This window comes from Drosophila rhopaloa, unplaced genomic scaffold (genome assembly GCF_018152115.1).
Source record: "Drosophila rhopaloa isolate 14029-0021.01 unplaced genomic scaffold, ASM1815211v1 contig_115, whole genome shotgun sequence".
Lineage (NCBI taxonomy): Eukaryota > Metazoa > Arthropoda > Insecta > Diptera > Drosophilidae > Drosophila > Drosophila rhopaloa.
In genome coordinates, this window is record NW_025334990.1 from 7,762,792 (window position 1) to 7,774,811 (window position 12,020).

Consider the following 12,020-nt stretch of genomic DNA (forward strand, 5'->3'; position numbering starts at 1 on the left):
TATGAAGTATATTAATTCTTGATCATTGTCATATAGCTCCGAATGTAATATTCGGAAGAATAAATAAAACAAATTATTACTTCGTTGTTTTTAAGATATACAAATGTTTTTAATACTTTTATGAAGTTAATTATTATATTTGCTATGAAGTGAATACCAACGACAGATTTGGTAAGGATCTAAAAACTATTCTAATTTTTCTTCCTTTTGATTGGCTCCATAGACTGTACATACCAAACGATAACCCCGACATTTCCATTTGGAGGCCTTAAGTAGTTTTCCATTATACTGATGTTTATTTTGTAGAGACCCAATGGCCAAAAGTTTGGAATAAACGATTCGTCGAGATATGCGTCGCGTGCAAATAAATGACCATCATAAGGACAGCTATGATTAAAATTTGAAAATCTCTTTGTAACTTTGAGAACAATTAACCCATATGCCATAAAACTTCGCCTTGAAAACAAATCGCAGACATTTACGGTCACATCTATAAGAAACGGCTGGAACTTGTTGCTGTAGTCCCTTTTGAAGAGCTGAATTCGCACCTAAAGAAAGGCTTCATGATAAATATAAGAATGTATGTGAGGGTGGTACCCCATTTCAGCTGAGCTTACTGAGATATTATACAAAGGCTTCACGAGGTCCACGTCCATTTGAGCCACAGCTTTGTTCCAATTGAGGGCCTTTAAATAGCACGAAGCATTCGCAGAGTACCCGGGCACTGTCGTACATTCAATGTTCTTCATTTTGTATACCACGGAGGGGTCACATATCTGAGAAACGTAATGAAATTTGTTTTTAAAAACCAACAAAATTATGTACTTATACTCACGACCCTCAGGGAAAGGTAACTAACCAACAAGACAAGAGCATCGGAACGCATGTTTTCCAGAAATGCGACATTTGTGCCCCTTTCAGACCACATATCTGGTGTCTAATGTAGTTTTAATTGTATCAATTAATAAATAATTTTATATAATGTAATTTATAGGCATTTATTAGACATACATTTGTTCAACATGACTGATTAAATGACAACCCGTTTTATATTTACAAACTGGCGTTTGCAGTTGGCTTACACAAGTCGGGTTTTAAAAATGTGATTCTTATCACAAACAAATAGATTAAATGTCCGAAGCAAACTTACATATAAAATTTGTACATAATCTAGTTATCACAAGATGACGTGGAATGTTGGAATTTCCTAATAAATTCAGCTTCACTACCATTGACACACTTAATGTAGCAGAAATTTATATACATATGTATGTACATAGTTCTTTATAAGTTCCTCTATAAATTGTATGACTTATGTATACATTTGTTTTTGGGTCGACTCCATATCAACAATAGATGACATTAGCTATGATCTCTCATGCAACCTTGCCCCTGTTTCCTGGGTGATGAAATGTTAGAATTTCCGCATAATTTCGGCTTCACTGCTGAACAGACTTTAAGTTCCATGATTTCGGGAACACTGTCTAATACTATATAAATACCATGCCATCCTCATTTTTCATTAATTTGGTTTAGTGCCTGGCACGTTCAACATAATGAAATCGGGATTTTTTGTGATTTTCCTGCATTTTTTGGTTTTAGAGGTCCTACCTCCTACCTGTGCAAACATAATAAATTCAAAAATTATTTTTAATTGCGATAATGATTGTATGACGAACATTGGCGATCAACTTGTACAGTGGCAGAAAACGGTAATTGATAACGACTGGCGGATTAAGTAAGATTTAAAAAAATAACCAAATCAATACACAAAATAAACAGCACAAGGACAAAGATGACTTATTGAATACCATGGCGCAAACTATTAAGGACTTGGAAAGTCGCGTATCGCATGCGCATGAGGAGCTAACCGATGTAACCGACCAACTATTGACCTGTAATGGATCAGACAGATGTCCCAGCAGCAGTCCAAGAGGCATTTACAAAATAAAATTACCCGGAATAACATACTTTGAAGTTCCATGCGATGAAGATGGCTGGATGACCATTCAAAGGCGTATAGATGGATCTCAGGACTTCAATCGGACGTGGGAGGACTATAAGAACGGATTCGGAGATGTAAAAGGAGAGTTTTTCCTCGGGCTTGAGAAATTACATCGACTGACTGATGCAGGTCAATACGAACTTAATATTAGAATTGGCGACGTTTTTGGAAATACCACCTCCGCGCATTACTCCAATTTCAAGATTGGATCCGAAGAAGAATCGTATCCGCTTACCGACATGTTTGGCCAATATAAAGAAAGTCCAGCCGGACACGCCCTAATTTACAATATAGGAAAACAGTTCAGCACGTTTGATCGTGATAACGACAAATCTGATATAAATTGCGCACAAAAGTACGGCGGTGGTTGGTGGTACGATAAATGTGGAATCAGGTAAACTTATTAAATACAAAATTAAGTAAACAGTTCTAATTTAATGACTTGAAATTACAGTTCCCTCAATGCATTTTACTTTAAAGTTGGAGAGTTTAAAAAAGAAGGTTATGGTATTCATTGGGGTACCTGGACCAAGAACGCCCACAAAGAATCACTAACCTTTGTGGAAATGAGAATTCGTCTTAAGATAAATACGCCCTCAGCCTAAAAGTTTGCTTCCCAATTTTGTATGTATCAGTGGACATACGTTAAGGAATTGTATTTTATTTACTACGAAGAACAATAATACAAAACAATTGATGTTAGAAAACTATACCTCAATGAGCATATATTTCAATAATGGCTTTCCGATTCGTAACATTAACAAACACTATGACTATATGTGAAATTCGTTTTAGGCATTAAAAATTTTAGGGACCCGGTCCGTGTAGATCTCGACCAGAAGCTAATCGCTGACGCGGGCATAGACAACGACCGTGCGCGATGGCGTGTAGACCTCGATAAAGTTACTGCGACCGGCATAACCCTCCGGATTAGAGGGATGCTTGCAGTTGGCATCGATCCGGTTGTGGCCGCCGAAGAGAGGATCGTCCGAGGAGAGCACTGCCTGATAAGTGCCGGCCCAGTTCGTGCCCACGCGGTAGCCGGTGAAACTTTGTTGGGGATGGAAGTTGAAGACGAAGACCAGGCCGGCGCGCTCAAAAGCGATGATCTTGTCGCCCTGATGTTTCCAGCTGACCCAGGCGGGTCCGGAATGCAGCCATCCGTAGCGCTCCTCGGCCTCGTTCATCGCCCGATCAAACTCGTTGAGGTACTTGTACTTCAGCAGATTGTCGTCCACTAGATTCCACTGGCGGCGAGCATAGTGATACGAGTCGTTGTTGCCCACGCGCGGAAAGTCTAGCCATTCGGGATGTCCAAACTCGTTGCCCATGAAGTTAAGGTACGCCTCGCCTCCCAGGGCGTGCGTGATCAGGCGGATCATCTTGTGCAGCGCTATTCCTCGATCGATAATCACCGAGGAGTCAGAAACTGTCGACATGTGCGTATACATCTCCTTGTCCATCAGCCAGAAGGCGCACGTCTTGTCCCCCACCAGCGCCTGGTCGTGGGACTCTGCGTACGCCACAGTGCTCTCCATCCAGCGACGGTTGGTCAGCGTATGCACCAAGTTGCCCATGTCCCACTCGTCGTCACTCTGCTCTTTCAAAAGCTCGATCCACTTGTCTGGAATGGCCATTCCCAGGCGGTAGTCGAATCCGATGCCGCCCTCCGAAACGGGACGACACAAGGTGGGCATTCCGGATACATCCTAGGCGAAACAAAGAAAATCGTTACTATCTTGGGTTTCAATCTCCAGGGATCATAAAATGGCAGATATATTGAACATACTCCGAAAAAATACTATATTTTTTCCTTTTGGATCCCTTTTAAATTTTTATACCCTTGCAGAGGGTATTATAATTTTGGTCAGAAGTTTGTAACGCAGTGAAGGAGACGTTTCCGACCCCATAAAGTATATATATTCTTGATCAGGATCAATAGGGGAGTCGATATAGCCATGTCCGTCTGTCCGTCTGTCCGTCTGTCCGTCTGTCCGTCTGTCCGTCTGTCCGTCTGTCCGTCTGTTTCAATACCGTTTGCGAGCTCAGTTTAAAAGCTAGCGATCTGAAACTTTCACAATCGTCTTAAAACATGTGTACGCAGATCAAGTTTGAAAATCGCCCCGATCGGACGTCTATATCCTATAGCTCCCATAGGAACAATTGGATATATCTTGCAAGAATTTATGATATTTCGCGCAGTGTAAAAGCTATTGACATTAATCTTTACAAATCGTATTTTTTTATGCATACCTTGATCAGGGTAAAAGCGCGTGGCGATCGGACGTCTATATCCTATAGCTCCCATAGGAACAATAGGGTAAAATCGGTTAAAATTTAATGATTTTTAGGATATTTCGCGCAGTGTAAAAGCTATTGACATAAATCTTTCCAAATCTTATTTTTTTATGCGTACCTTGATCAGGGTAAAAGCGCGTGACGATCGGACGTCTATATCCTATAGCTCCCATTGGAACAATAGGGTAAAATCGGTCCAAATTTTATGCTTTTCAGAATATTTCGCGATGTGTAAAAGCTATTGCTGTACATTTTTTCAAATCGTATTTTTTTATGCATTCATTCATCAAGGTAAAAGCGCGTGCTGATCGGACGTCTATATCCTATAGCTCCCATAGGAACAATACGGTGAAATCGGTCAAAATTTCATGTTTTTTAGAATATTTCGCGCAGTGTATAAGCTATTGACACACATTTTTCCAAGTCTTATTTATTTACGCATACCTTGATCAGGGTAAAAGCGCTTGCCGATTGGACGTCTATATCGTATAGCTTCCGTAGGAAAAATTGTTAAAGGCTGCGAAAATATCCCTTTTTTCCCTATTTGTATATGACAATTTTGCAGTATAAAAGCTATTGGCATGAAACTATGCAATTTATCTAATTTATTTATGTACACCTTGCTCAGGGTAAAAGTTGCTGCCAATCAGACAAGTACATACTACATCCGCTATTTAAAAATTAAATTAATTACGTATAGCTAATCTTTTTATACCCTTGCAGAGGGTATTATAATTTTGGTCAGAAGTTTGTAACGCAGTGAAGGAGACGTTTCCGACCCCATAAAGTATATATATTCTTGATCAGGATCAATAGGGGAGTCGATATAGCCATGTCCGTCTGTCCGTCTGTCCGTCTGTCCGTCTGTCCGTCTGTTTCAATACCGTTTGTGAGCTCAGTTTAAAAGCTAGCGATCTGAAACTTTCACACGCGTCCTAAAACATGTGTACGCAGATCAAGTTTGAAAATCGCCCCGATCGGACGTCTATATCCTATAGCTCCCATAGGAACAATCGGATATATCTAGCAAAGATTGATGATATTTCGCGCAGTGTAAAAGCTATTGACATGAATTTTTCCAAATCGTATTTTTTTATGCATACCTTGATCAGGGTAAAAGCGCGTGCTGATCGGACGTCTATATCCTATAGCTCCCATAGGAACAATCGGATATAACTTTCAAGAATGGAAGATATTTTGTGCAGTGTAAAAGCTATTAACATAAATCTTTCCAAATCTTATTTTTTTATGCATACCTTGATCAGGGTAAAAGCGCTTGGCGATCGGACGTCTATATCCTATAGCTCCCATAGGAACAATAGGGTGAAATCGGTTAAAATTTAATGATTTTTAGGATATTTCGCACAGTATATAAGCAATTGACATGAATCTTTCCAAATCGTATTTTTTTATGCATACCTTGATTATGATAAAAGCACGTGACGATCGGACGTCTATATCCTACAGCTCCCATAGGAACAACAGGGTGAAATCGGTCCAAATTTGATGATTTTCTGAATTTTTCGCGTAGTGTGTAAGCTACTGACATAAATTTTTCCAAGTCTTATTTATTTACGCATATCTTGATTAGGGTAAAAGCGCTTGCCGATCGGACGTCTATTTCTTATAGCTTCCGTAGGAAAAATAGTTAAAGGCTGCGAAAGTATCCCTTTTTTTTTATTTTTATATGACATTTTTGCAGTATAAAAGCAATTGACATTAAACGATGAAAATCTAGTTTATTTATGTATACCTTATTCCTTTGGCTACTTTTTCAGTTTTAGCAATTTCGGCAAAGTCTGCAAGGGTATTAAAACTTCGGCTTGCCGAAGTTAGCTTCCGTCCTCGTTTTAAATAAAAGCACTCAAATCATAAAACTAGTGTTCCACTTACCTCCGCAATCGTGATAATCTTCGGGTCTAGTGTGTGCAGCATATGATTAGCCAGGCCCAAATAATTGAGGGCGTCCGTGTCGACGTTCAAGCCAAAGTACTCGTTGTAGTCGCCGCTGAAGCCCTCACCGATTCCCCGGGAGTGATACAGCATAGAGGTGACGCCGTCGAAGCGATAGCCGTCGAAGTTGTACTCGTCGTGCCACCAACGCAGGTTGGATAGCAGGAACCGCAGCACCTCGTACTCAACGTAGTTGAAGAGTCGACTGTCCCACAGCGAGTGCTCGCCGCGGGCTCCGTCGTGGAAGAAGCAACTGTTGGTGCCGTCGAACTGGTTCAGACCGTCCTGTACGTTCTTGGAGGCGTGCGAATGGACCACATCCAGGAGAACGAAGAGACCGTGCGAGTGAGCCACATCGATCATGCGCTTGAGCTGCTCCGGGTTGCCAAATCGGCTGGATGCCGCGTAGAAACTGGTCACTTGGTAGCCAAAGCTAGCGTAATAGGCGTGCTCCATGATGGCCATCACCTGGATGCAGTTGTAGCCCTGTCGCTTGATCCGTGGCACGATGCGATCGGCGAACTCGTCGTAGCTTCCGACCCGCGGTTCCTGGGAGGCGATGCCCACGTGACACTCGTAGATTCTCAACGACTTGGGCCTGGCTGGACGCGGATGTTGGCGCTGGTAGCGCTCGTAGGACGGCGGCTCCCACACGTACTGCTTGTAGTTGACCCCCTGGTTGGCCGACTTGGGCGGTTGCACCACATACTTTGCCCAGGGCGACAGGCGGTCCAACAACTGACCGGAATGGTTACGAATGATCACCTTGATTTCACTCATGTGCTTGATGGCCGGACTACCGTCCTCGTTTGGGGGCAGGTGGAGCTCCCACTTGCCAAAGTCGAGTTTTTTAAACGGGTGCGACTCCCAGTGCCAGTTGTCTGTGGGGTTAAGGCAGTCGGTTACACTTTGTGTATGGAGTCTAAATAGTAGAAGACTTACTGAAATCACCCGTAAGATATACATCTTTGGCTCCAGGTGCCCACTCGCGCGCAATCACCGAATTATCCGGCTGGAAATGGAGGCCATAGTGTTTGTAGGCCTGCGAGAACTCCTCCATTCCACCTTCGCTCTGGTTTATCTTGCTCAACCAGTCCTGGAGTACGCCATGTCTACGAAAGGAATGATTAGATTGGTTAAATAGCACCAACATTACATTAAAGTATATACATATCTTCTTTGAAAGAACATTACTCTATAGGTATTTTAGGATTTATACACATTCATTCATAAAATGCCAAAAAAAGGGCTAGAGCGTTTAATAGGAAACGTAAAAAATCTGACCAGTGTACAAATTTAAATTTTTAAATTAAAAAAAATTAAATTGAAAAATCTTAGATTGAGCACCGTTTCACAAACCAAAAGTCTTCTTAACATTTAAAAATGTTTTAATACACTCTTTTATACACAGTATAAAAGTTTTGAACTCAAATTCATTAGGAATCAAAAGCAAGAGTACAAAAACAAAAATCTTCCCAACCCAATGTTTTCCGCCCAGAAAAGAAATCAAAACAAAATTCGTAAAAGCGGAAGAGCAGCAGAAAAGTTTAGATTTGCAGCGATGCAAAAATAGAAATGGCGCCGACACAATTTGGTCAACGCGGAATAGGCCATCAAGGCCAAGAGATCCATGCTCCAAACACGCCGGTAGCACGCTGCGAACACTTCCTCAAAGAATTGTTTTAGAAAACACACACGAACACCAGCCAACTGACACACACACAGAGGGCAACAAACACCGGCGACCTTCATTCGACATTGCGAACGCAGTTTTCCAACTGCATGTCACCGGGTGGCGAGGTGGGCCGACTCCGGCCAGAAGCTGATACGGCTGTGCAGCATGGGTTACGGTTACGCCGTAGTCGCTTATCAGCATAGAGCGCATAAAGCCGGCGCCAACCTTGGGTTGGGTTACATGATGTGCTGTTTGGCTTGGTGGCACCTGGAAAATGGATCTCTACTTACCGGCGTCGGATCTCGTGCTCGAACGGCCTCAGATAGCCGTCAGTCTCGAACAGCTTCTCGATGTCCTTAACCTCGACCATGGCGGATAAGGAATAGCCCGAGAAGATTCTCGGTGGGCAACAGATGAAAAGAAACGGAGACGAAGGCGCTGCTGGTTTGCCTGTTGGCTGACAACTGTGCTTAACTATCAGCTGCAGTCCAACTCAAAAGCTCGCCGGGTAACGGGAGCTTTCCCACGGATCAGCTGGTTTTGCAACTTTCGCCTTTGCGCCTGCCATTCGCGTATGTAAACAACAAAACAAATGGAAGGCGACCGCTGTAATTGCATGTTTTTGTCGCCAAATGTTGCGTACCCGCACTGATAGCACCTGGGTACATAGTACGTATACGCCCAATTGCCGCTGATTGCCGATCTTCGATCGCTTTTAGCGCCTGAACCGGCATCGGAGCGTTATGAGCACAGCATCATGATTTGGGGTCGTCGCAGTCAAGTTCATTGGAGGAACGAATACATCATTTTGAAAGTCGAAGGGTTATGATTATTACAGATTAATTGGGATACGGTCGCTAAGGGGACCATTTTACTTTTAATATTTTCCTAAGCCAAATCGATAAGTATTTGCTTATAACAGATGATTAACCTACATTTAAAAAAAAATATTTAAAGAATTCATCTAAAACCCCCGTTGTTGGGTGAATATCTCAAGTGTTAAAGTTTTTAAACCACTTCCGAACACTGCCTTTGTTATTTAATCTGGTCCACAGTAATTGGTTCTTATAAAAATTATCATAAATGTTGACTCACATTGTAGCTCCATTATCAGAAATTTAAATTCGTGATTTCGAAGCGATAGGAAACACCTACATATGTACCAAGTAACCTTAAAAGTTTTATTTAACCAGCCTTATCTGAAACTTGTAATCTTTGGAATTTTCCTAGATTTAATGTGTTTATTTAAAGGTAATACAACTCAGGAACAAATAGTTGTGCAAGGCCATCAATAGTTTTGCTTAAATATTTTATACTGAACTGGATATAAATAAATGATTGGAAAAAGGTTAGAGCCAAAAGTTAGGCCATTAATTATAACAGTAAGGCCTTTGTCTTAAATCCGACTCCTTCCGAAACAAAAAATTAAAGGACGGCGTTGGAAACACTCTCGATAACCTCAAACGCGGTGGCTATGTCCGCATCCTCCAGCAATCGGTTGACAGCAATGCGAATACTTGGACGGACCGGTTGGCGTTCCCTGTTCTGCAAGTAGGCAGCCTGCACCACGGCTACGCCTCGAGCAATGCACTGTAAAAAATAGAGGAAATGTACGATGTTTTCCTAACTACAATTAAGGGAGCAACCAATACCTTATCGGCCAACTCGGTGAGCAGTTTAAGTTCCTTATCAAAGTTCTCGGCGGCTTGGGCCAAATACAAATGCTTCACGGGCGACAATTCATTCCCGCGCAGGGTCAGCTTGCTGAATTGCGAAAACTTTTGATGCAGCGTCTTAGCTTTGGACTGCAGTTGCTCAAAGATCTTTGGTTCTCGTTCGAAGCGATCCAAGGCGGAAATGGCCGCCTGGGTGAGCATGGGCGGCAGGGAGGCCGAGAATATGTATCCCAGACCAGAGAGACGCTGGTGCTCGGCTATGAAGTGCGAGCCCACGCAGAAGCCACCAATGGTGGCCATGGATCCCTCCATTCCTGCCGAAATCAGATCGATCTCATCACGCTAAAAGATAAGTAACAAATTTACATTTTTGATAGCCTGTAAAGATAATACCTTACATCGACATTAAAGTGCTCAGTAACTCCGTGGCCGCCTTGTCCCAATGTGCCAAAAGATATGCTCTCGTCGAGGAACAGTCGCAGCTTGTACTTCTGGCGCAGGGCCACCAACTCGGGCAGCGGGCAAATCTCGCCGGTGTTCATATAGATGCCCTCAGCGACAAGGAAGCGGCGTGTCTTCAACGCCTTCTTGGGGTTCTTCTGGTCCCGCTTCTCCATTTCAATCAGCAGGCGCTCCAGATCCTCAACGTCGTTGTGCTTGAAGAACGCGATGGTGCTCCGCGAGGCATCTAGGCCCTTCTGTATGGCAAAATTGACAGCCTCGTCCCTGCAAAAATCGAATCTTAGGCACCACAATTCAGAACAAGGATAATAGCCTTACACAAAAATAATGTCTCCACGTTTGGCGTAAGCCGGAATGGCACTGGCCACTGTCGAAAAGCCGTAGGAATACACAATAGCCTCTTCCAGGCCCATAAACTTGGCAATACGATCCTCAAGATCCAGGTGCACGTCCATGGTGCCATAGAAGCCTCTAGGTCCGCACGATCCCACACCGTACTTGCGTAGGGACTTACAGGCCTCGTCCAGAATCTCCTGGTCCTCGAGGAAGCCCAGGTAGTTGTGGGAGCCCAGATTCAAGCAGTCGTGTCCATCGACCCTGATCTGCTTGCCCACCTTGGACTGGACGATGCGGGTGCGCAGCAGCGGGTGATCGGGATCGGTGTCCCCCACCAAGGGCTCTGGTTCGAAGTCGGCGATGATCTGGTCCTCCTCCTCCTTGGTCAGTCGGCGTCGACGACCTCCGCCGCGCCTATGGAGCAGCAGCCAGATCACAGTTATCACCAGCAGTGTCTCCAAAACGAGGGCAAACGTAGGGGTCTATCGCAAGAACACAAAATTCAATAGGTCAACTGAAATGCCGTTTAAAATACAAATCAAAACTTACGTTTCGGAAAATGCTTCCGATTTCGTTAAACAATTGTATGGCCACCATTTCGGGATTCGGTTCCGTGCCCTTTCTGTGGAAAATCAATTGAAAATACCTTTAAAGTATGTGTCATGCAGGCGACGCTGCCTTATCGCCATTTACTGGAAACCAATTACACCTAGGCGACCATACGGTATGAAATTCTTTGGAATTGGGTGTGTATTCTGACATAAAGTATTAGTACACAGGTAGATAAATTGAAACCCATCCCTAAACTGTTTTTATCTTGCTTTTAATTTTTATGCAGAACGAGCACTTACCAAAAAATTAGGTTTACTTTTTAAAAGGCGTGATACAAAAATACGCCGAAACAGCTGACAAATATAATGTACTAAAAAATACCAACGGCGTTACTAAAAATTAATTTATTTCTTTTTTTATAGCTGCTTTTGTTTTGGAGTTAATTTTTTCCAAAAAAAAGTCTTCAATTTAAACAGTTCTCCAATTTTTTTAGAATTTTTAAGTGGTAGCCTAAAAGCTCTCACACACACTCAAAAGGTAGCCATTAATTTTTCGGTTAATTCTGCTTATCATTCGAAATTATCACCACTAGAAAGAACAAACAGCAGCGGATTATTTTGATCCATGTAAATATTTTGAATGAAAATATTTTCACATTTCGTGATGGTGGAGATTCTAATTCAAATTAACATTACTTTTAGACTAAAAGGTAAATCAACTAATGTAATAGGCAAAACCAGCTTGTATAAAGAACATATACATATTCTTGATCATACATTCAAATTCCAAAGGTTATAAGTTTGTTATTAAATAACATTCTGTTAAAAATGTACCCAAGTATGATGGTTTACATACACATTTTATTTTATGTGTTGGAAATCTTTTTTAGGAATTTGTTTTGCTCTTATTTTGTACTGTGTATCCACCCATACCTCCCACAATCAAACTTCATTTGTTTAATTTTTTCAATGTATAGATTTATTTGTTAATGTTTCTTCTCTAATGCTTTCCTTTCAATTGTTTGCGTTGATTGTAAAAAATAAAACAATAATCATAATAAAAC

The 12,020-nt window shown here is 42.1% G+C and overlaps 4 protein-coding genes across 4 annotated transcripts; 1 reads left to right on the forward strand and 3 right to left on the reverse strand.

The window, feature by feature from the left end:
* Positions 1 to 191: 191 nt before the first annotated feature.
* On the reverse strand, positions 192 to 886 carry LOC108051301. Its single transcript, XM_017133359.1, has 3 exons — positions 860 to 886; positions 618 to 776; positions 192 to 548 (listed from the first exon to the last, which is right to left on the reverse strand). The coding sequence occupies exons 1-3, from the start codon at positions 884 to 886 to the stop codon at positions 192 to 194; spliced, it is 543 nt and encodes a 180-aa protein (XP_016988848.1).
* Positions 887 to 1,812: 926 nt separating this feature from the next.
* On the forward strand, positions 1,813 to 2,610 carry LOC108051300 (ficolin-1-like). The gene is made up of 2 exons (XM_017133358.1): positions 1,813 to 2,399; positions 2,460 to 2,610. Exons 1-2 carry the CDS (start codon positions 1,813 to 1,815, stop codon positions 2,608 to 2,610), a joined length of 738 nt encoding a protein of 245 aa, XP_016988847.1.
* Positions 2,611 to 2,698: 88 nt separating this feature from the next.
* LOC108051333 (1,4-alpha-glucan-branching enzyme) lies at positions 2,699 to 8,397 on the reverse strand. The gene is made up of 4 exons (XM_017133411.2): positions 8,222 to 8,397; positions 7,199 to 7,368; positions 6,197 to 7,137; positions 2,699 to 3,714 (listed from the first exon to the last, which is right to left on the reverse strand). Exons 1-4 carry the CDS (start codon positions 8,299 to 8,301, stop codon positions 2,848 to 2,850), a joined length of 2,058 nt encoding a protein of 685 aa, XP_016988900.1. The 5' UTR covers positions 8,302 to 8,397; the 3' UTR covers positions 2,699 to 2,847.
* Positions 8,398 to 9,089: 692 nt separating this feature from the next.
* Positions 9,090 to 11,324, reverse strand: LOC108051342 (serine palmitoyltransferase 1). The gene is made up of 6 exons (XM_017133432.2): positions 11,257 to 11,324; positions 10,955 to 11,027; positions 10,388 to 10,887; positions 10,006 to 10,333; positions 9,584 to 9,949; positions 9,090 to 9,521 (listed from the first exon to the last, which is right to left on the reverse strand). The coding sequence occupies exons 2-6, from the start codon at positions 11,000 to 11,002 to the stop codon at positions 9,357 to 9,359; spliced, it is 1,407 nt and encodes a 468-aa protein (XP_016988921.1). The 5' UTR covers positions 11,003 to 11,027; positions 11,257 to 11,324; the 3' UTR covers positions 9,090 to 9,356.
* Between the last annotated feature and the right edge of the window lie 696 nt (positions 11,325 to 12,020).